At 44.1% G+C, this 24253-nt stretch overlaps 1 protein-coding gene and 1 long non-coding RNA gene across 2 annotated transcripts in view; one reads left to right on the top strand and one right to left on the bottom strand.

Annotated features, from left to right (window-relative positions):
- Window positions 1-21337, top strand: part of LOC120386658 — a 45226-nt gene extending 23889 nt beyond the window's left edge. The window contains exons 2-4 of the long non-coding RNA XR_005589836.1: window positions 7366-7475; window positions 9172-9277; window positions 21281-21337. This is a non-coding gene — a long non-coding RNA (uncharacterized LOC120386658). The remainder of the gene's footprint in view (window positions 1-7365; window positions 7476-9171; window positions 9278-21280) is intronic.
- COL5A1 (collagen type V alpha 1 chain) overlaps window positions 1-24253 on the bottom strand; it is a 238371-nt gene that overhangs the window by 82124 nt on the left and 131994 nt on the right. The window contains exons 12-22 of the mRNA XM_039506169.1: window positions 21279-21353; window positions 18531-18623; window positions 14657-14713; window positions 14110-14163; window positions 12612-12665; window positions 11617-11670; window positions 9207-9260; window positions 7414-7467; window positions 5659-5703; window positions 1903-1956; window positions 311-355 (exon numbers count right to left, since the gene is read on the bottom strand). Coding sequence (XP_039362103.1) covers window positions 311-355; window positions 1903-1956; window positions 5659-5703; window positions 7414-7467; window positions 9207-9260; window positions 11617-11670; window positions 12612-12665; window positions 14110-14163; window positions 14657-14713; window positions 18531-18623; window positions 21279-21353 — 639 coding nt within the window. The remainder of the gene's footprint in view (window positions 1-310; window positions 356-1902; window positions 1957-5658; window positions 5704-7413; window positions 7468-9206; window positions 9261-11616; window positions 11671-12611; window positions 12666-14109; window positions 14164-14656; window positions 14714-18530; window positions 18624-21278; window positions 21354-24253) is intronic.

The raw sequence follows: 24253 nt of genomic DNA, 5'->3' as shown, positions 1-24253 counted from the left end.
TAAAGGTGAATTTGACTCATGTAATGACAAAGTATTCTACAAAGTATATAGTTTCTTTCTTGATGTAATGATTATATTTTGCTGTTTGGTGTAACAGCATAAATCATGATGAAAATGTTTGATCTTCATAGGGATGTAATATGTAATTTCATTGCAAATTATAATAAATTCACCTCCATTAACCATAGGAAGATATTCTTCATGGCTTGTACTGGCTTTGAAATCAACAGGGACTAAACAGTGATTACAAATCTAGTGTAAGATTGACCATACGTATGTAAATAAATAGTTAGTAGTAGTGAAGACTTACCACATTCCCCTTTGGGCCTGTTTGTCCATCCATACCAGTCACACCCTGAGTAGGGATTAAAAAAAATAAACAGCATTAAATTGAGAAAACATCTGGCTATTTTGAGCCCAAAAGAGCAGGAAGATATAGTAAAAATGAATCAAATACTCTGTGGCCCTTTGGATTAACAGGAACAGCTGAGTGGAAACAGAATGTTTTTCTAAAGGTGCCTGGCAAAGCAGCTAGTGCCAAGAATTCATGCCAGGTTGTTGGATTATTTTGTTTTGTTGGGTTATTCGGTTTTTGGGGATTTTTTCCAAAGGCCATTTCAACATTTTTTCCATTGGCTTTACCTGCTTGCAGAGAAAAATCACACCCATTGGGCAAATACTGTATATTGACTGTAGGAAGATTGTTTCTGAACAGTGGATAGATTTATAGAAATGGTGGGCCGAAAGATATTACATTAGAAGACAATGGATGATGTAGGCAGAGCTATGTTAATTTACACCAGGTGAGGATTTGACCCACTGTGTTTTTGATGGTGTTTTTGCTGAAGGCTGGTTGAGACCCCCATAGAGATGTTGCAGTACTTTAGAAAATGCAGCCTCCTTCTATTGGCAATGAAAGGAATTTATATATGGAAACCAGGAAAAAAAATTCAGCTTCATACATTCACGGAGTATCATAGGTAAGTCTATGGCCAGCTGGGGGTCCAGCATTCTACAGGTTGATTCCTTGCACAGGACCAGAGATCAGTTTTTATTGTGCGCTCTTACTAAACAAGCCACTTTAGGGACCAGATCCTCAACTCCCATCAAGTTTCAATGGAAGTTGAAGGCCTCTGAACTCACTGACTAAGGGTGTCATGTCCTCTTATAGTGGCTGGTCCATGAAGGGAATAAGAATCTATGACTGTTGCCAGTAAAGGGAATAACAGCTAGAGGCATAGGGTGTTGAAGTCTTGGGGATCAATCATCCATGACGATCCCTAGAGCTGGTCCTTACACCATCACTTCATGGAATGAGGAGCCTAAGACAGACAACCTGACTAAGCTCTATCTCTTTCAGAGGCCTGACTGAAAAGCTACATGTTCTTTTCTTGGATTTAGATTGAAAAGCGGGGGAAAAAAAACTGTATTAAACCAGGCTTCAGAACACGCAGGCAAAAGTTAATAGAAAAGCCACCGTGGTAATAAGTTATGTTCTTCCTTTCAACTTTGGGCTAGATGTTTAATTTACTCTATGGGCCAAATTCCACCTTGGTATGCATGGGTGTGACTCCACTGAAGATAGCTCAAAGCAAGGCTGAATATGGCATTAGAGCTTTAACTCTCCCTTTACACCTCCTGCCAGGGTGACCGGACGGGGGTGGGGGGGTAATAGGAGCCTATATAAGAAAAAGACCCCAAAATTGGGACTGTCCCTATAAAACCAGGACATCTGGTCACCCTACCTCCTGCTTTCACAACACAGATGCATAAAATTATCCTCTTGCATTATCTGCCTAAATGCCTCAGTGGGACACGCTAGCTCTGACGAGAGAACTCAGCAGAACTTATTGAGCAGAATGGCAGGAACAGCAGGTATGTGGAGTGGGCTGTGCAACTTACCGGTGGTCCTGAGGGACCCGGTGGCCCTTTTGGTCCCAGCAAACCTCGGGGTCCCTGCAGGCGGAAACAAATATGCTTAGAAGCTCCAGCTGGGAAGAGCCCAACCCAAAGCCTTTCTGAGGTCAATGGAAAGACTCGCATTGACTTCAATGGGCTTTGGCTCAGGCCTTAAGAGAATCAGGGAAAAAAAATATTGCCCAGCCAAACCCTTCATAGCACCTTCTTTAGGGTCTGTTTCTGCGTGGTTCTGAGCACCCTCTGCTCCCAGTGAAATCAGTGAAAGTTAATGTTACTCAGCACCTTGCTGGATCACACGCTTTAAAGCATGTTCTGCAAAAACATATGTTCCAGATCTAATTTTATAAACGGATGTTGCCATAAAATAGAGTGGAGGTCCCCAATTTGTGAGGTGTGCCCCCTTAGGGGGCATCAAGGAACATTCAGGGAGGCGCAGCTGGGACCCAGGCCATCCCCCACAGGGGTGGGGGGGGGAGTGCCACCCTGCTCCCGGACTCAGCTATGGCCACAGCCTCACCCCCTTTACCCCTGTCTGCGTCCCCCCTCCCGGAGCCCCAGACCCACTCCTGGCCCCAGCTCCGGGGGGCAGCATGGACAGGGGTAAGGGGGGCATGAGATAAAAAGTTTGGGGACCACTGAAATAGAGAGAGAAAGCATGTGTGTGTCTGGGGGATGCTTTTTAAAAAAAAGGATAGCCACTATAGATGAAGACATTTATGGTTCATATTCGAACAGGGCCCACTTTAACAAACTTTCAGATTAAATCACTCCTGTTCCTGCACTCTCCTGCTATGGAAGCAATGACCTACAAAATACTTCAGAGCAAAGTACTGCTCGGTGGACAGTACTGTGTGAAATAAACTCACACCGCTCAGGCAACACTGGGGTGGGTGTTTCAAATCTCACTGGATTTAATTTATGCCACTGAAATGCTATCGAACTTTGCAGGGCTGGAAAAAAAGCGTTCGGTCTCAATTGTATGTTTCACTTGTATTTCCAAAAGGCGAGCCATTCTAGTCGAAGGTAATAAACGACTCATGGGGTTACCTCACATTTCTAACTTTACACTATTTGAGGCATAGTGGCCACCTCAGGGAGTTAATTGTATTTGAGTCTTGTATTTAACAGATGAATACCAGGGATAGAATCTCCAAAAGGGCCTAGGTGATTTAGGCCCACAAGGCCCACTGGCAGCGAGTGAGACATGTGCTCCTAAAGCACTTGGGCACTTTTGAGACGCCCACGCTTGGAAGCTCAGTTTTCAAAGCGAGGCACCTTAGCTCAGCTCTCAGACAGATACCTACGTAGACAGACTGGGCATGTGGGTCTTTTGAATGCCACATTTTTCAACCTATGCCCTTCGTTACATTAGGATACATCTACCCAGAAATAAAAGTCCTGTCGCACCAAGCTCGGGGGAAGTGACTCAGGATCCCAGGGCTCAGGCTGCGAGCTATAAAATAGCAGTGCAGATGTTCCAGCTCAGGCTGGAGCTCAGGCTCTGAAACCCCACAAGGGAGGAGGGTCTCAGAGCCCATGAGCCTGAATGTCTATACTGGTATTTTTAAGCCTGCAGCCCGAGCCGGTCAACTGACCCAGGCTCTGGGACTCACTGCTATGGGGGTTTTATTGCTGTCTAGATGTCGCCCTTGATACCGGTGTTCATTCATTGTCATGGATGAAAAGTACGTTCAATTGATGGACAGAAGAGTTAAAATAAAAGGTTACGAGATAAAACATGATAGTTTTTAACACTGAAACAGAGCGCATGGGCCTGAGCCTGGAAAGACTGAAGCTTAAGTACAATTGGTCACTAATGTTACCATTGATAGACTGCATATTTTGGCAGAGCTGGAAAATAGCCATGTGGTTAAATCTTTGCATGCCCGGGCCGCCGAAAAACAACTCCCTTGACTGAATTGGCTTCAGGGATTTTAACAAATGACAGCAGAATGGAATTAGATGCCTACAGGAACAAATTCTAAGGTGCCAGGAGTAAAACATAAAGGGCCATACCCTACCATCAAAACTGGCATTGGGTTTGATGGGACCAGGATTTGGCTGATGGCATTAGAAGATGTTCATGCAGATTGGGGAAGTATACATATAGGCCAAAGCTTCTTGCATTATAATTTCTACCTACTCCCAACTGGGCCTTCAGGCATTTTTTTCTACTACTCAAAAAATAGTTTCCATGTGTGCATTATTGTCATCTAAATGTCTCCTCCATTGCTGCAATACCTGAGCACATAAATGTTTTTAAGATGTTAATAACCCAGACGTTATTGCTTTAGACATGTATTAAGGAGATAGCTAGGTTGATGAATCTTTCCCAGAAGTTAATCAGACATCTCATGTATAATTTAGTCCCAAAGTGTCTGTAAATGCCAACCCTTTCCTTTCCTACGTTCCCAACATTTCTCGTCAGTTACTCTGGTATCACTAATCTGGTATTTACAACAACAAAACAGGACATGATAAAAGCAAAGCTGATGGCGTGCGATAGTATTAAAATGGATGTGAATTACTTAAGAAAATGTGTTTTGGGCACAAGAATAAGCTGATTTTAATGAAATGACAATTTCATTGCATAGAGGTATCTCCTTATTGTCAGAAAACGTTTTTGTCGTTGCCAATAAAGTCAGGAATGTTTGGTGCTAGTAGCAACTGTGCTTTTAGACCTCTCAAACTGGCAGAAATTAATTTTTGGGAGAGCTGAGTGAGTACCGCAAAACATTCTCTAGCAATATTGGGTTGAACTTCTACACTGCATTTGCTCTGGTCATGTTAGCATCCCTTTTGGCCTTGTCTACAATAGGGAATTCTCTCCATTGCTAACCCTGGATCAGCTACTCCCAGGTTACCAGCATCAGGAGCCTTAGACGCTTATCCTGCAAAGATTTGCAGATGGACTTATCTTTTATGCCCTGTGGGTGGAATCCTGACCCCACTGAAGTCAATGGCAAAACTCACAATGGGACCAGGCTTTCACCACGTGATGCCAGTTCACAGGGCATCATGCTAAGTATCTGTGCAAGCCTTTACAGTATCATGGCTTTGGTGTAGGTGGGTTGGGAACTGCCATTAGCATTCTAAGCACCATGCCGTTTGGCCCTACTCTGAGCAGGGTCAGGTGACACAGTGATGTCTAACAGCCAATTTGTATTTGTAGTCTCAACAGCCCAGACAAGGCCCAAGTGTTCATTCCCCCCAAATACTCGTGTGATCAAGTTTTTCCGGCATGAATGCCCATGAAAAACGAATGCTTAGCCTGTGTGTGCTTGAATACTCATTGAAACCAAAGCTTACGTACACTTTCCATGAGCCATTCGCTCCACAGCCAGACTGGAGGAGTTCTGCTCATCCTACTTGACCAATCGCTGCTAAGCAACACAGCTCAAATTCTGGACTTTACATTTTGACTAGGAGGCCACTAAGGAAACAAAACTACTGAGAAGTTTAGCTGAAAATGTTGGAAGAATAAATAAACTGGAGGAAATGTTTCTCGATTTATGAAATGGCTGTAAACAGGAGAGACAGAACAGATCTGCAAGTGACAACTAGAGTTCATTGTCTCTTCACTGCCTTGAAGATTTAATCTAACACACTGTGTAGCACTATGTGACTATCTGCCACTATCCCTGCAAAGCACAGCATTAGCCATAGGAGCCCTGGACTACAGAATTACTGAGGTCCTGCAGAATGAGATGGCCACATTTTGAACTAGCAAGCACTTACAGGTTCTCCAGGTAGACCTCTAGGTCCAACTTCTCCATCATCACCCTATTTCGCAGTGGAGGGGAAAAAAGAGAGAGAAAAAATCAGCTACATTTCAGTCAGATCGTAGGTGTCTCACCCTTGTTAAATAATAATCACATAGAAAACCAGCTTCCCTGGAGTAATAAAGTGGTAGTCGTGCATAAGAAAGTCCTCATAAGCCTGGAGACTAATATCATGCGTGCAGAATTTACTGACGATTAGAAATCCTATAAGGATGTTTCATAATTCATGTCTGTTTATAAAGATGGATTTTGTTAACAGATGAGATATTGTAGGAACACTTCAAGGCTTGTGTGTCAATAAGCAGCTGATTTAGTAACTAACTGAACGGAGGAGCCAATACAGAAAAGCCAACATGGCAATTAAAGTTAGCCTGTTGGCTCCTTAGATTAGAGAAATTTAAAGATGGGGTGATTTTTAGGTCATCTACTCCATCACCTACTAATGCCCCATTGTTCCCTATAGAATATTCTTCATTGCTTTGTCCGGTTCATTTTTAAATTATTCAAACAAAGGGGCTCCCTTCAGTTGACCTGGGAGACTATTTCACAATCTGATGGATATCACGCCTAGGAAATCAATATTGATATTCATCTTAAACCCTCTGTTAATAAAATTCATCCCATTATTCCAAGTCAGACTCTATCTGCGTCACATTCCCTTCCCAAACAATTCCTCTTCTCTCTTGGGATTTAAGACTGATCACATACTTCTTACATACTGTTCCGCTGATGGATAATAATAATAATACTTAGGTCTTTTCAACTCCAAAGCACTTTATGCTTAACTAATTAATCCTCACAAGCTATCAATGAGATAGGTAGGTGTCAGGCCTGTTTTAGAGAGGAAACAAACGAGTGACTTGTCTAAGGCTAACATGACCCATTCCAGAGGTGGGATGAGAAACCATTTTAATGTTTAGTCCCCAGCAGAGTCTGGAACTCCTGGCCCTGAGGCCTTGTTGCATTTTACTAGCGCTTATTGAAGAAGGGTGAGCGGGTAAGTGTATTTCACAAAGAAAAAAAATCATTCCTTTTTTTTTTGTGAATTTTTTTTTAAAAAACTGTCCATTTTTCTGACAAAAAACCCCCAAAATCTTTTGGAAAACATTTTTCAGTTTTTATTTGTATCCCTTCTCTCTCCCTTCCTCCCCAATATTACATCTCTTTTTCTTTTCCTTCTTTTCCCTCTTTTTATTTTACCACCGAAAAAGGGAGATAAAAGGAAAAATGCAAGCAAAAGGGGGGAAAAAAACTCAACCTTGTTCAGGTTTTCATTACTAGTAAAAAGAAACGGGAAACACTGGAAAATCCAAACATTTTCCACAAAAATCTTCATTTGGGAGGGGAGGGAGAAACATCAAAATGGGTTTCAATGAAAAAATTTCAACCAGTTCTAGATTTTCCCTTCACCGTGAACCCCGTTCAGTGCCATTGCTTAGTGCCATTAGTTAAAACAAGTGCCAAACAGAGAACACGATCAGAACCACTGTAATGTAGGCTGAGTCATGAGTATATGTATTAATGTTGCGTGGATGCAGAATTCCAGTCTACCCCAAGACCTACATTTAAGATGATCAGCATTTTGCATTAAATAACATGCCAGCACTGGCTTGCTCTTTGTTTTCATTACATGTCTGATATCACACCTGCTTCTTGTTTACAGGGCTTGGTTCTGAATTCAAAAGGAAGCTGCATTCAGGGATAAACTTACCCTCTCCCCGTCATCTCCGGGTGCTCCTGGTGGACCTGATGGGCCTGGATCACCCTAGGAATGTAAGATTAGAATCAGCCACTTCAGGAAATCCCCAGAGAAGCCAAGCCAATTCTCTTCTCCCTCATGATGTAAAGCAGGTGTGAGGGAGAACAGCATCAGGCCCCACTGCTTTGCTCCCCAACCTTCATGGGACCAGGTGCTCAGTTTTTCCCCCCATCTCCTAGTACACTCAAAAACCCATTAGAATTATGGCCACTACTCTGTAGTGATATAGGACACTATTTATCGTGTGCACACATGTGATCCATCAGGCAGAGGAGCATCCTCAATCAACATCCATGGTCCCCTTTTGCCACGGAAGAGTGAGAGATCGTGTCCCACACTTGTCCCACACGTGTCTCTCCAGTCCCACACTTCTTGCTGAGATAGTTGTGCTTCTCAACCGCCTGTCTTCCCAGTCCATGTAGGGAAGATCACAGGGCTTCAGGAATGGAGGAGCAGATTGTGTATGACAAGTATGTGGCGGGGGCAGGGAGGGAGAAATGTCACCATAGTCTATGGAGACCATCAGGAACTGGGTTGTATTATGGGTATGCAAAGGTGAGGGCCACTTGGTCATAGCCAGAAGAGCGCTGGATGGTGCCCTGCATGTGACACTTCACCAAACCTAGGGCCAGCCCTATCCTCCATGATCAGTTTCACTAATAACGACCATGCCTCCTGAGCTGCCCCTCCCTGATGTGAAACTGGCAAGAAGGAAACCATCCCTGTGCAAAGAACAGCCGCCTGTTCCCCACCAAACAGGGAGATTGTGTTATCTGAATATCCCTGTAACTTGAATTAACTTGGGATTTATTGGGGGATACCAAGATCCTGTTGGGTGTATGGGAAATGTCTTGTGGCTGACACGTTTTTTATCATCCAGGGCTAGAGCATAATCTCAGGGTCCTTTCTACAGTATAACAGCAGCCTCAGAACTCACAGGGTCTGCTTCCCTGGACTAGCACAATCCATCACAAACCTGCCCCATGAGCTCTCATAATGGGTACGAAAACCAACCAGTGTGACTAAGGTACGCACAGCAGCTTCTTTGAGAACAGGGACCTTGGCTTTGTTGCATAGTTACCATTCCAACCCAAACACATTACAGCATTTTCTAGCTGGTTAAACATTGCCCTTATGTGCTACCTTTCCGCCCCAACATAGCATGTAATCACCATGTAATCTCCTCCACCGCTAAAAACACTCCCCCCTTGCTTTATAAAGTAATAGTTACATTCTTGGGGGAGGGGGGAGGGGAGGTTGCTTGCCAAAATAGTTGGCTTCTTGCTTAATTACAAAGCACACAGACGAATCCCATTTTTTTGGCTGCGTTTCCATCAACGGCACCATAAAAGCAGGTTTCGTTTCTTGCTTCTTTTCTACTTTTCTGGGGTTTGTTACCTCCTCCAAAAAGTCTGCTGTTTTTTCCCCCCCTCCCATGTGTCTTCAGAAGCTTTCAACGGCTTCCTGCCATGTGGACACTGTGGTTGGATGTGTTTTTATGACATGTCCTATGCACTCCTACAGAGATCTGTAATCCTCTTACACCGGCCAGCCCATGATGTCTCCCTCTCAGTTCTAACCACACTCCACGCAACTCCCAACAGCCTCAGAGCACCGTATCACTCCCCCCGGCCCTGGTCCATTTGGGAGCTCAATAACCCTTTCTAATGTTGCACGGACATTTTGTTTGTTTTTTTTCCTCTTTTTAAGATTGTCGCCAGGATGCTGTGGAAATGAGAACTTACCCTGTGCCCCTTCTCACCAGGCAAACCAGCCAACCCATCAAAACCTCGGTCACCCTACAAGAAAAGACAAGGTTAGTCCAGCTTTCTGTTCACTGTTGTACCTCTTTCCACTTTGATCAGTCTCTGGGCCAAGGAGGGATCAGTTTTATCCACAGGCATTGGACAGTGTTTCGGCTTCTTATCACAGCCCCAAGGATGTCAGAACTAGAGATGAGAAAGTTCCATGATGTCATCTTACCCATCTCGCCGATTACTGCCATTGTCCATGTCATGATTTTTCCAGCCTATCTTTGTTTCTCAAGCAATGTGGCTTCCACCCATTTCCCTGGGGCAGTATTCTACTGCCGAACACATCCCCCTTTTGGAAAGTTTTTGAGATATTCAATCTACATTTTCACTGTCTAAATTTCATGCCATTACTAATCATAGCCCCCGGTAGCAACCTAAATACCAATTTTCCTATGTCCATCAGCACCTCTGCAAATTCAATCTCTATGTCCCCTCAGAAAGCATCCCACCTTTCTGGCCAAAGCTTTCCCTGTAATCCTGCTAGGGACTCAAGTGGAAAAAAGAAACGAAACAGGAAACTGAGTTAATAAAATTAGGATCAAAGACAAGAAAGTTTATGGCCTAAGAAGGAAAATAGCCAGATCTTAAATCTGATGACTTCACTTTGGAGTTTAAGTGGATGTTCCTTTCAATAAAGTGACTGAGGTTTCTGGTCTTACTTGAGAACCAAGAGGAAAGAAAATGCACACCATAAAACTCCTATCCATCTATTATTCAGCACCCTGGGTAGCCTCTGCCCTGCAGAGGTTCATCACATGAAGCTGGTGGGATTTATCCTGTGCAAACCGAGCCTGTTGGAGGATCTCTCACAACAGCACTTATCCACTGATGTTTTAATTCATAGGAAGAAGTCATGTGTAGGACTAAAGTTGGGAATTGCACTTCTGAGCTAAAACAGAGACGTCCCCATGGATCAGTTCAGCAGAGACTTGGCTATGCTGGAACTAGCCGCTGGGGTCTGCAAAGTAGAGTGTATAAGTAACCAGTCACCTCACCAAGGAAAATCACTAGTTGGCATCACACTCTATGGCTTAGTCATCTGTAACTGTAACGTCCTCTATAGTGCCCATGCTCTCAGCAGCTGACCCCTTGCAACCCACCTTCTTGCCCACAACCTGCTAGATAAATAAAAGCGGGGAGGAAGGAGGGCCTTATGCATAGAGAGTAACAATAAACAGCCTGGGCATCCTTGGGCAAATCACGCCAGGATCAGAATTTGAGAGGAAAACAAAAAGGGGGTATTGATTTTGGGTGTTTCCATCTATGATGCTGGACTTTGCACACCTCACCCATAAAATAGGTTTTGTTATCCCTGTGTAAGTGCTGAAGTTACTTGTCCCCGGCCACACAGTAAATAACAAAGTTGGGAATCCAGAAATCCTGTCTCCCGTCCTGCTCTGCCAGCCACTAAACACGCGCTCATGCTAATTTAACTTATAATGGAATTATAGTTGCACATCTCTCCTCCTGTTCTCCATCCCTCTACTTTATAAGTAGGAATAGTCTGTAACGCCAGAGCAATTTAAAGGATAAATCCACCCGGCAAGCAATCAAAGTTGCCTACACAAGATACATGAGCCGTAAGAAGATGGCTATTTTTTTTGTCAAGTTCTAGAGTGCCCCTTGAAGTCCGCCCACAATAGAATTAGTCACCATCTAGGCTACTATTCATTATTCTGTTTTTCACGGCTCCCTGGCATTCACTCCTCTGAGGGCAGTCAACACTCGTTAACTTTACTGGATAAATGGTTTGCAGACTCCTTTCTCTGTATCAAGAAACTCCGATCTATTCTAGTTTTAAGTATCTACACAATGAACTACTTAACACTTCTAATATACAATTCCTTGGGCAAACTTTGTCTGCATTCAGTTTGGTGGAGCAGCTCCTTTCTTGCTTGATAATAGCACAAGATGACAGGGAAGTAAGGGATTTCATCTCAAATATGATATTAAAATTCCACCACACACTTTGTAAGTTTCCTTACTCAGTTAATGGGTATTTTTCTGTAGTTTGATTTCATGACGTTTTCAACTGTTCATTGTGTGTTTTTCATAATTGGGATTCCAAAGTCTTTGCTCTTCAACCACACACACAGAGGGAGCATATTTCTTACTCTAAGGAATTTTTTGGTTTAACAAACCTTGTACCAAAAATCTCTCATTATTTTTGTCTGACCCTGGTGACTCATTTCCACCCCTAATATTTCTAGCCCATGATTATACAGACACTGCTGGACCTTTCCCTTCCTAGTGGACTGAATTCCTTCTGTCTAGGGTCCATTTGGTTTGTGTTTGCGAGAGCAGACGTGAATGCAAAGAGTATATAAATATGTAAAGCTACCTTTGGTCCTGTCTGCCCTGGCATTCCCCGGGCACCATCGCTGCCAGCACGTCCCTGAAAGAGAGGAAACGCAAAAAAGCTGAGCAAGACCACAGTGACATCTGCTCTTTGGCTTGTGGCTGAATGAAGTTTTATTTAAGTCAGAATCCACTGGCAATGGGACTGTTTCCCTTGTGGGGAGAAAATGACTATCTGTTTTTGTGGCAGCAGCAGCCCTATTTTTGCCTGGTTCTCTAACGAAGGGTACGATGTAAAATGGTAGGGACCCTGGATGCCAGGATATGGCCATTGATTTAAAAGAGAATAGACATGAATAAAATATCAATCAGCACATCGCAAGATATGTTAATTATGGTGTTCACAGATCATAATGAGTTTAAAAACTTATTAATAACCCAGGCGAGTGGGTCATGCAAAATAGTTTCCTAATTCTCCCACCAGCAAGCAGAGCTGACGCTCTAGCATGCAGAAGCAACATGTCGTTTAAGCTCAACCTCTTAACGTGCACCTATGGAGATGTGTGCACAGGGTATGAGTACAACGTATGCTATCCCATGGGTCTGATCCTCCGCTCACACTAATGAGAATCCGGAGTAAACCAGTGATTCCAATGGAGTTACAGCAAAAGCAGTGAGAGAGGATCAGGCCCAATGCATGCATGCAGATATATTTTGGACGACTGAGGAGCAACCATATTGGAGAAGATGGGAAACATGGAATAGAATGGGAAATGCACCTCACCCCACTCTTTATGCCTTAGGACCGTTAGGCCTCTCCACTATATATATAAGTTTAGAGGTACTGGGAGGCCTCCCTGTTACAGATATCTGCCATGCACAGAAGCCCATGGGTGGGTTTGTGACATAGGGCAGCTAGTCACTCGCAATGTATCACCTTCTCAGGGACACTCTCATTGCCCCCTCTCCCTCAGCAGTTGCTTGGCAGCAGCAGGAAGCCAATTTCAAATATATCAGAGAGATTCTGAGTGCACCTACCCTGCGGCCTGGTTTTCCTGATGGGCCTGGGGGGCCTTGAGTGCCTCGTGGACCCTGCAATAGGTTGAAGAGAGTGAGGGAAAAAACCAAAGCAGATGATGATACACCATATGCATGTTCTCCAGAGGACAACACCAAGACACAGCCCCACTCTAGCCAGGCCTGTCCGGTGCAGCTAAAAGAACAGTTAAGTCCTATCTTGCCATATCTTTTCAACTGGGCAGATTTACAAAGATATTTAGGTGCCTAGAGATGCAGATCGGTACCCAGCGGGATTTTAAAAAATGCCAAAGTGAATTAGGTGCCTACCTCCCATTGAAAATCCATTGAAGTTCATCACCTTATCTACTTAAGTGGTTTATAAAGCCCTATCTGCGGGCTTAGGTGCCTAAACCCCTTTGTAAACCTGGCCCAATGTAAGCAAATGTATAAAGGCAGATCCATGCATTCCTCAGGTGGCTCAGCGGAGATAAAAGAACAAGGGTGGAAACCAGAGAAGGAGAGGAGTAATGTACCAGCTAAGACAATGCCACTAGCAAAGGTCACAGGGATCACAGAACATGTGACATTAACCTCACTGGACAGAGTCCTCCGTACATCAAATACCAGCGAGGTCCATTGTGCAGGGGATGAGGACAAGAAACTCCCACTGTGTCATGAGGACTGATTGGTGTGTCCCCAAAGGGAAATCTTAATCATGTGAACCATTCCACACTTGTTGCTGACTCCATGTTCTGGAGGCAAATCCTTCAGTCCTTACTCGAGCTTTGCACGGTAGAAAATGGGAGTTTTGCCTGAGCAGGAGCTACGAACTAACTAAGGGCCTTCAGGATTTCTATACTGGACCTACTGCCTGCGTTATGAAGGTGGGACCTCCAAGAATCCTGTTGCAACTTGTATTCAGTGTTTGCCCAGGCTGTGTGGATAGACTGATTCCCGTGGAAGCACTGTTAGCGATGAAGATAAAATCACGAGGTTTAGGATGATACAGGTTTAGAGGTGCTGGTAGGCAGAATGGACAAGAGCACTATTTTCCTCCCTTCTTACCCAAGTGCAGCAGCATGGCATGCTGAGAGCATGATTCTCCATCCACACCACTGAACCTAGTCAGCCCATCCCGGAATCTTACAGGACTTAAACAGGGAGCAAAATACTCTATGTACTGAGGGGTAGGTTTGCCTGGGAAAAGATTAAGAAGGAAGTAAGGGCTTTCAGGATTTGATTTCCTGGATCGTCAGTACTGGCATGTCCTTCAGAAGGCAGGCAATGTGGAATATTCCACTGTCTCAGGATCTCTCAGCTCTGTATCTGGATACTCAAATGCCCACTTAGGTACAGAACGTATTTTCATATCTGTCCAATTTGGTTCGCCCTTTAGAAAGCCTGAGTTCTTCCTCCATGTGGGCCACTATAAAAGCCCTGGTTACAGGCTTAGTAGCTTTAGAAAAGATCTCACCACCGCCCCCTTTTGAAAATTACATTATTTTCTCATACGCACCTGAGGCCCAAGGTCTCCTGGTTCACCTTTTAGTCCTCCGCTGCCTGGGGGTCCCTACGGATGCACAATACTGTTAGATTAAGCTTTGCCATGGACAAGACTTGAACAATGTCAAGAAAGACCCATTAACCCCCAGGACCCCGAGAGTTGACTGGGAACCCACACATTAGAATAACAACTGCTCCAGCAATTAGAGTCTGGGTGCTGAAACAAGCACTTTTCCAGGAGTGCGTGGCCATGTTTGGTGCACTGCCGCTCTGCCACAAGCCTTCATTCACAGAAGACGACAAGGACCTTGGCTGACGTGGGGGAGCACAGGGAAGCTGTGACAAGACTGTTTGCCCCAAAGCAGTGTGCACATCCAAATCCCTACACAGGGGCATGGGACAGTGAGCAGAGGCCAGAGACCGGGTGCATAAATGTGTGTGTCAGCAAAACGAAGGCCCTCTGACAATCAGGGCACTAATAATATCAGAGATCCAATTCCAAGCCAGTGCCCTGGTGTCAGCTTTGCCTTCTTGTCCTCAGTGTTTGGCTACTTACTTACCACAGGGCCTGGTCTTCCAGTAAGACCCATAGGGCCAGCAGGTCCTCTCAATGCCAACTGCAACAGAAAGAGAAAATCATCCAGTTTCCTCTACATCCTACTGCCAGACACAACCAAAGCCAGCACGACCCACACCTTGTAGAGCAAAGGCTCTACACCACTGGGACCAGAAATCTTGCACAGTGGGCCAAAATCACTAGTGGCAGATACTGGTGCAACATCATTAAAGCCAATGGGCTTTGGCCCAGTGTGCATAAAACAAACCATGTGTCCAATGCATCCAAAGAGGCCCAAATTCATCCCTGATACAACTTCCTTGACTTCAGTGCAGTTAGACCAGGAACGAAGGTGCCCCAGACAGCCTAGTACAGATACGGAGCGTTAACTCTCCCTACATGCTCCTATTGAATAGAACGTACATTGTTTCCAGCATATGTGTATAACCATTTTTGGAGACAGTGTATGTTTACTCCGCAGTACAGGGAGTGTACCTTATGTAGGGAAGCCTGTCTCTTACGTAGAGACTATAACCTGTCTTGATAGATAAATGTGTACATATACACACGAACACTAAAGGCCTGTTCCTTAGCTGATGTTTGACCTCCGTGGAGCTATGTTGATTTACACTGGTTGTCCTTATTTCCCTTTTTATAGATGGGCACTATGTTTGCCCTTTTCCAGTCTTCTTGAATCTCTCCTGTCTTCCATGACTTTTCAAAGATAATTGCTAATGGCTCAGATATCCCCTCAGTCAGCTCCTTGAGTATTCTAGTATTTCATCAGGCCCTGGTGACTTTAAGACTTCTAATTTGTCCAAGTAATTTTTAACTTGTTCTTTCCCTATTTTAGCCTCTTCTGATCCTACCTCATTTTCACTGGCATTCACTATGTTAGACGTCCAATCGCCACCAACCTTCTTGGTGAAAACCGAAACAAAGAAGTCATTAAGGACCTCTGCTAGTTCCACGTTTTCTGATATTATTTTTCCCCCTTCATTGAGTAATGGGCCTATCTTGACAGTTCCATTTACAGATTTTTTGCTATTTAATATTCCCATAAATAGAACAGCAATTCAACTTCATTTTTTTTTAAACCCAGTCATTAAAAAGCTATATAGCCAGCACCAAGTCGATAATTTTCACGGCAGGTAATGGGACTGTCCACACTTTATAACACCACTTGGACAATTTGTTCAATTGCAGTAATTCAATACTTTAAAAGACTGCTAATTATGTCCGTGCTCCAGTAATTAAAATCTACCCGTGCCTGCACTTGCAATGAAATAAATATTACACAAATGTTAGATTATTTATAACTTTTATTTTTTTTACCACTGCCCAATAAAAACGAGCTGCTCTGAAATACTGCCAGCTGGGACAACATTTGGCCTCTTTACCAAGAATCAAATTTCAGGGGAATATATCACTTTAATAATGTAATTAACCAAAAACAAGAGAAGAAAAATCTACCCATCTCAGGATTCCCTTTCCTCTCTCAGCCTCCCCAAAACCCTTTCAGCCTTCACCACAGAAGACTTTGATCTCAATTTTCTTATTAATGATCCCAGTTCAAATGGCAAGGGTACAGCTGGTCAGGGTAGAGCTGTTCCCCCCTCCCCCCCTGCTCCTCTTGTGGAAAATTTTAACTTTTCATCGGAAAACCATAAACCCATAAACTGTGTGCTTGTTCCCCTCTCCTCCTATTTTCACCAACTGATAACTGAAAACGTTTGGCTAAAAACTGAATGAAAAAAAATCAGTTGGGGGATTTATGGTTTTTCAAAGAATAGTTGAAATATTCCCCGGGGAGAGGGGGAAAGTGTCCTTTTTCAGTTTTTGTTTTTTTGTCAAAAAGGGGAAAAAAATCAAAAGTTTCACAGAAAAACAGACACTTTCCACAAAAAAATAATTTAGTCAAAAAGCCCATTTCCCATGAAAACAAGTTTTAACTAAAAGTTTTTAAACTAGCCCTAGCACTGGCACTAAGTAGGCATTGGTTAGAAACATGATCCTCCAACGTGTCTCCGAAAGGAAATTGAAGGGATGGGGAAACAGGGTAGTTTGTAGTACAGTGCTGTTTTCTGGAGACACAGCCCCGTATTCTACCTGCATGCGAATAAAACTGGACTGATTGTAAAGCTGAAACTGAATGGGAGCCCCAAACCCCACACCTACACCAGTCTCTTCATTAGGAGTCATAAAAGAAGAAAGGGAAATCTGCCACCGTGTTAGATGGACATTTTCATGATTTCATTACATCACGTAATATCTTTCTTTTGGGCCACTGCATCAAGCATGCCCCAAGCCTGTAGCTAAAGGAAGCGTTGACAGCTTAGCAGTAACACAAGGGCGGTACCTAATTTTCATGCACAGGGCTAGATTCTGATCTGGGTTCCATGCCGGCACAAGGGACCAAGAACCTCCTTTTTAATCCCGTGCCTAAACTATCTGGCTCTTGGGTCCAGGTGTGTGGAAACAAGCAGAGCTGTGCACTCACTCAGTCCCTGCCTATAGCAGGGAGGAGTGAGAAACAAGCGAAAACCTGGGTTCCAATGGCTGGGGCCGACCAGCCAGTGCAGGGGTACATGTGCAGGTGCTGATAATTTGCAGCCAGAACAGGCCAGCACCAAGACTGTGTCTACACTACAAGCTAGGAGCGTGAGTCCCTTGCTTATGTACACATACCCCAGGAGCTCAATGAGCGTGAATATAAACAGAAGTGTGACTGCAGCAGCATGGGTAGCGGCAACGGAGGCACAGCTGAGATGTGCCAAGTACATACCCACTGGTTTCAGGCTAAGTCATGCCTCCGCTGTGGCTCCCTGTGCTGCTGTGGCCACAATTGTATTGACACTCACGCTAGCCTGATGAGGGCTAGCGCAGTATATGTACAAGAACTGGGAAATCTCATCCCTATCTTGTAGCCTAAATTACTACCTCCTATGAGGAGGAAGCAGGGAAGGGATTGTGCCTCAGAGGGGTGTCCCTCAGCACACTACCTCCTTGGAATACTCCTGAGAGGGTGCAGTTTACACACCAGCCTTTGTTCATGGCTGTGTCTAAAGCCACAATCTAGTCCCTATTTATGGAGAAACTCTCACATTCTTAAATGGATTTCCTTGTGCCATAATGCATCTAGTGGGTTTTCACTTCACACAGGCAAATGACAGTTTTCTCTCACACAAATGCTCATGGAAAGTGAATTTCAGCATTGTATTCGCTGGAACCAAAGTTTTCATTTGAACATGTGAACATTTGGGCCTTAAGGGCCTGCATGTTCATCCAATCAGGGAGCAGATATAATATCGCGGGACACGTGTGACCAATCAGAGGTAACCAACACAGCTAGAATAACAAACCCGGATAGGGAAGTTTTTACAATAAATCCACAGGATTCAATATATGTAAAAAAATATTTGCAAGGATACTCATCACATACTTTCCAATGACTATATTAAAAGAAATTGTGATCTGCAGGCTGACGTTCATGGAGCTGAGAAACAACTTACATCTGTGACATTCATTTATTTATTGAGCGTGATATACTCAAAAAATAAAAACATACAAAACTTTTGTCAGGGGTTTTGAGCACAAAGAACCAAGTCTTGTAAACAGCAGAACTCCACTGAAGCCCACAGGTCTATGCCTATTTACATCAGCAGAGGATTTGGTCCAAAAGGTGTAGGGGCATTTTGAACCATAGTTTTGGGTTTGGCTCATCTCTAGCTGTTATTGATAGGCCAAAGGATGCTAAGATGGCTATCACATAGGGGTCACATTACCATGCCCGGTACAAAATCACAGCCAATGTTGAGACACATCGCCTGGGTGCATTTCTTCCAAAGGCACTAGAGAAAAGAGACATCCCCACTTACCCTGGCCTGTTGCAGTATAGCTTGAGCTTGGGATTCCTGTGCTGAAACGAGAGGTCCTTTTGAGCCACCATCTCCTCCCCCAGTAAAGCGGAACTGTAAGGAAGAAGATGCATGTGACTGTGCTGCTGTCTATTCCCTCTCTCCCTCACCTGACTTCCTATAGCGTTTCTATTCCGCCTCGCTGGATTGGCGAGCTCAGCTCAGTTACTGCCCTACTGGTCTCTGACAAACTTACTAACTGCCACACTTGTCTAGCACCTTCTCTCAGAGCCCTGTGACATTTGCTTCTGATGGGAAAACCAGACAGGTGATCTGTCTTATTTATGGTACAAGCCACGTTCTTCCCAGTTAAACACCTGCAAAGTAAATCATTGAAGTTCAAAACAATCCATGGACAAAATGCATGAGATCATAATATATGCCAGGGGTAGGCAACCTATGGCACGTATGCTGAAGGCGGCACGTGAGCTGATTTTCAGCGGCACTCACACTGCCTGGGTCCTGGCCACCGGTCCGGGGAGATCTGCATTTTAATTTAATTTTAAATGAAACGTCTTAAACATTTTAAAAACCTTATTTACTTTACATACAACAATAGTTTAGTTATATATTATAGACTTATAGAAAGAGACCTTCTAAACACATTAAAATGTATTACCAGCACACGAAACCTTAAATTAGAGTGAATAAATGATGACTTGGCACACCACTTCTGAAAGGTTGCCGACCCCTGATATATGCTTTAAAACCTTAAGGATTCATCATCAGCTCAAAACTTTAAAGCAAGAACATTCATAGGCCTGATGCTCTCCTCCCAGCTGCTCTTGGCCAGGAAAACCCTACAGATGTGACTGCATGAGGATGGGAATGAATCACTTGGCTTTAGTCCCCAGTTTACTAGAGTACATAGCCTATGTTTCTAGCACAAGGCCTATAGGTTTGTGCTTGTGTGTTTTAAAAGCGATTCCTGAGATACTAGCTCCCCATGCCAGGACACCTGACATTTGCTTGGAAAATAGGACACAGTCCAAACAGGTAAACAGTTGAGCTTGGATTAGTCCAATCTACAGCGGCCTATGAGGAGATAACACTGGGCCAGCGGTATGCAGGCAGAAACGCCCATTCCTGGATGCATTCACTGTGCTCTGCAGCTTTGCGTGGTGCTTTCCCTCTGAGGGATCTCAGAGCGCTTTCCAAACACTAATTAAAAACTTTTCTACAGTGAGGGGGCAGGATGCATGGTTTTTATATCTATTTTACGGCAGGGAGAAAGGCAGTGGCCCAGATTTTGTCCAGTGCTGAGGTATGCTTCAAGGAGTAGAATTCAGCCCATAGTTTATGAAGTGTTTTGGGATGCTTTGGCATGGAAAGCACTCGAAAATGTAAGCTGTTGATATTGGACATGCCTTCTGTTGGAACATTATTTTCCTGAACTTCAGGAGGACTAAGGCTCTTCCCACCTCTGACATCTCTGAACCTATGTTCCTGTAGCAATACCCTGTTACTGGCCTAATTCCCAATGTCTTTAGAGCATTCCAAGAGTGAAACTGCAGACCAACTGTAGGTCCTAGTTGGTAATATTGCTTCACCTGGGTTTCACCTCGGCCTGTTGCATAGCGAGAGGCAATGAAACCAAGTTCCAACATGAACTTGGCCAACTGAACCAAACCCCACAATTTACGGGCCCAGGGCTGGTTACTTTATGGGCCAGAAGAGGTATTGTAATGGCCAGCTAAACATTGTAACAATGTTGTGCAGTTGGCCTTAGCAGCACTAGGCTCCCTGCCAGGAACCTACCCTCCCATTTGGAACCTCTACAAGTGCACAGTGGTTTTTATTTAAGACTCTTCTCTTAGTACCCAACTGCTTATTTTCCAGCCGCTAGGCTCCTTTGGGTTCTGTCACATCAAAGCAGAGACAAAATACACTCATCCTCATTCCTTTGGTGTCCCGGGACCGAGAGGGCTGGCTCAATGCTTGCTCGACTGGCATCTAGAAAGAACAGTGCCACGATCTTCAAAAGTGACTAGTTCATTTCGTCACCTACAAATGTTGGATGTCCAATTTGAGACCCCTTTAAATGGCCCTGAATTTCAGCACTTTCACAAATTTCAGACAGGTGTTCAGCACTTTCTGAAAATTGAGCCCACTTTAGGTGTCTCAAGTTGGGTCCAGCAGAATTGAAGCGCTTGAAATCATGGGTCAATTTAGAAATGTTTAGCCTACTTACCCATTTCTTTTCCCATATGAAGAGCTCACAGCATTTTACAAAAGGTGAGTAATAATTTACACAAGACCGGCCATACTGAGTCAGACCAATGGTCCACCTAGCCCAGTATCCTGTCTTCCGACAGTGGCCAGATGCTTCTAAGGAAATGAACAGAACAGGGCAGTTATCAAGTGATCCATCCTCTGTTGTCCAGACCCAGCATCAGGCAGTCAGAGGTTTAGGGACTCCTAGAGCATGGGGTTGCATCCCTGACCATCTTGGCTAATAGCCACTGATGGACTTCCATGAACTTATCTGATTCTCTTTTGAACCCAGTTATAGTTTTGGCCTTCAAAACGTGCCCTGGCAATGAGTTCCACAGGTTGTGTGTGGGTCTCTATTCCACAAAAGGGGAAAGAGGGTCACAATGAGGTGAAGTAACTCCCCCAAGGACAGAGAGGGTGTCAGTAGCAAAGTGCAGGACTCCTGATCTCCAGTCTTCAATATTAACCATGCCCTTTTGTTACAATTGTACTTACAGGCAGCATGAGCATTGTCCCTGGTGGTCCTGGTAACCCATCTGCTCCTGGAAGACCTGGCCGGCCAGGAGGTCCCTACAAAGGGAAGAAATAAAGAGAAATCACTAGAGCATGTATGTATATATTATTTAATTCAATCTTCCCCACAGGTTGCTGTAGCTGGAAGGGCCTTTGCTTCTCATTAGCCTTGGCAAAGCCAAGAACACTCAGATATATACACATTTTGATGGTATCCAGATCGATGATAAGGCTGACGGCATAGAGATATTTACAATGGCCTGTAGTGTGTTGCTTAAACACATATGGTATTTCTTAGTAATTCCATCCCCCTGCTCCCTTCCCTCCATAGTTTCAAGTCAGCCATGAGCAATTTTCAGATGAACAATAAAAGCCTGTGCAATGTTCCAGATCAATGCTATGAATCTTTAGTTGAGTATATTAAGCCCTATTAAAACCGTATATAAAACCTGGTGTAAAATATAACTCAGAGCAGTGAAGCAGAAATGCATCGAAATGTATTTATTCTTCCACATGTTTAATTGCCTGGTTCATTTCTTTCTTTTCATTGTTTTTTTGGTGTTCTTTTGTCCTCTGCCTTGGGCCAAACAATCAGCTGGTGTAAATCAGCAAAGCTCCACTGACTTACATGAGTCAACGACCTTGATCTCACTCTATAGGAACAACCTACGCATTAAACTCTAAATAACAACATAGATCCAACTTTCCTAAAACAGTCTCCAGATTATTTGCACTCACAATTCTGTGCCTGCAGAAAAGTCCAAATTTTCACAGACATCCAGCAATACAGCACGCAAATGAGGATGACATCTAACTACTCAAGGTGCATGCATAATTCCAATTTTCCCATTAGCATGCAAAGGTGTGGGCATTGTAGACTTGATCCCATCCTATGAAGTCAATAGGAGTCTTGCCATTCATTTCAATGATGGCAGGATTGGGCCCTATCTGAGGGAACATTTCTAGTTTCAGGTGTAATCCACCATCTTCCTGCAGTTAATAAGGTCTCATATTAATTTTACTTTTCCCCTCTTCTTAAATGAAAGATGCATAAATTCCCCTTGGGAAATTCTCTGGAGCAGGATAGGTGAGCTGCACCAGTCATTCTGAGCCCTTAAAAGTACGGTCTCTCTGAGTATGTGCAAAGAGTTGCTTTTTCTTTTTTTGCGCCTGTCTGATTTTGCATGTCATGGATGATATTGTCTGTCTAGGCTCTTCCCCCCCAGGAGGTGCTGAAGAATCTGAATTCTTGAATGGATATACAAGAAACACAGACTGGAGTCTTGCTCATTCTAATTCTCGAATCAATGATCTGCAAACACAGTCACCTTCACCCCAGGCAAAGAGTCGCCTTCCTTGTGATGAATTGTACTGGAGTGCCTAGAGATCAGGTGCTGTGGATACACGTAATAAGAGACGATCTCTGCTACAAAGAGCTTACTGTGTAAACAGACAAGACAAAGGGAGGGTGGTGATGGCTGGGGGAGAGACAGAGGCCCAGAGAGGCTAAGGGTAAAATTTTCCTGTTTTGAAAGCAGCTCAGGGCCAGATTTTTAAAAGTATTTAGGCACCTAGCTCCCATTGACTTTCAATCAGACGTAGGCTCCTACCTGACCTAAGTCACTTTTGAAAACGAGACTTCGGGTATGTCTACACAACAATAAAAGGCCCATGACATGACCGTGGCAGGTCTAAGTTAGCTGACTCGGGTTCATGAGACGCAGGCTGTGGGGTTGTAATACTTCAGCGCAGACATTCGAGGAACAAGAGTCTCAGAGCCCAGGCTCCAGCCCACACTGCTATTTTGTAGACCCACCTCCTGAGCTCCAAGTGCCAGAGTCAGCTGACCCGAGCTCTCAGCCTCAGTGCCCTGGGTTTTATTTATTGCACTGTAGACATACCCTGAGGCTCCTAAGTCAGTTAGGTGCTTTGAAAAATATATCCTAAGTGATTTGCCCAAGGTCACTCAGTGAGTCTGTGGCAGAACGGGGAACTGAACCCAGGTGTCCTGCTCTTAGTTCTGTGCCTTAAGCACCAGGCCACCCTGCCTCCTTACATGCTCTATGTACTTTATCTATTTTTGTATTAGAATACACTTCTTCTCCCTCCCTCTCTTTTCACATTCTCTCTGCATTGTGTGTGTGTGTTGGTTTTTTTAAAACTCTGTTCACTCTTGTTTCCTTGGATTTCTTCCCCTCTCTCTCCCGTGCTCGCACTCTCTCTCCCTTTCTCAAAAGGGCACCCAATACCAGGCCAGGCCAATTTTCAAGCCCATGATTAGCGAGTCCACAGTTAGGGAAAACAACACTGCCCAACCCTACCCTGGACTACACATACACCAGCTAGACTACTTAGATATGTGCTGCCCCATAATTAGAGGCACCGGAGAACATTACAGATGAAGAATCCAGGGTTCACGTCACCCTCCAACTGACCCAGAATAATAACACAGCTTGAAAACCTGCAGTAAACAGCCACAACAGCCAGTGATTTATCAGCAGAAAACACAAGCAGTCCCCTCAGCTGCTGGAGGCAGGCTGCATATCAAATCCACCTATCCATTTTTCAAGACTAGCTCACGATGTTACTTCCACTTTGTTTACTTAGCCACTTCGACACAGGAGTCCCTGACTCAGCTGATGAGGAGTTGACAGGTAAACAGTCCCATCTGTTGGATTAAAAGCACAATAAATAATTTAGGCCAAAGTTGTCTTCTATAATAAACTCTTTCTCTCCACTTCGCCCCCACGGTCCTGATGTATGATTGATCAGCGCTGGGTTTGTTTATCTCTCTTCGTGTATTCTGTCAAACAAATGTTGATAAAATGTTATTACACAAGCACGTTTGTCGTGGGGTGTATTTTCAAAATACCTCAAATTTAAATTCAGTTCAGTTTTCCAAAGGCCTTTCAGTAACTTTAAAAGAAAACTGTTGCACGCCAGTGTAAATTGGGGTG

The sequence above is a fragment of the Mauremys reevesii genome, linkage group 19 (genome assembly GCF_016161935.1).
Source record: "Mauremys reevesii isolate NIE-2019 linkage group 19, ASM1616193v1, whole genome shotgun sequence".
Classification (NCBI taxonomy): domain Eukaryota; kingdom Metazoa; phylum Chordata; order Testudines; family Geoemydidae; genus Mauremys; species Mauremys reevesii.
The sequence above is the reverse complement of the archived record's forward strand: the minus strand, read 5'-3'. Positions and strand labels throughout refer to the sequence as shown.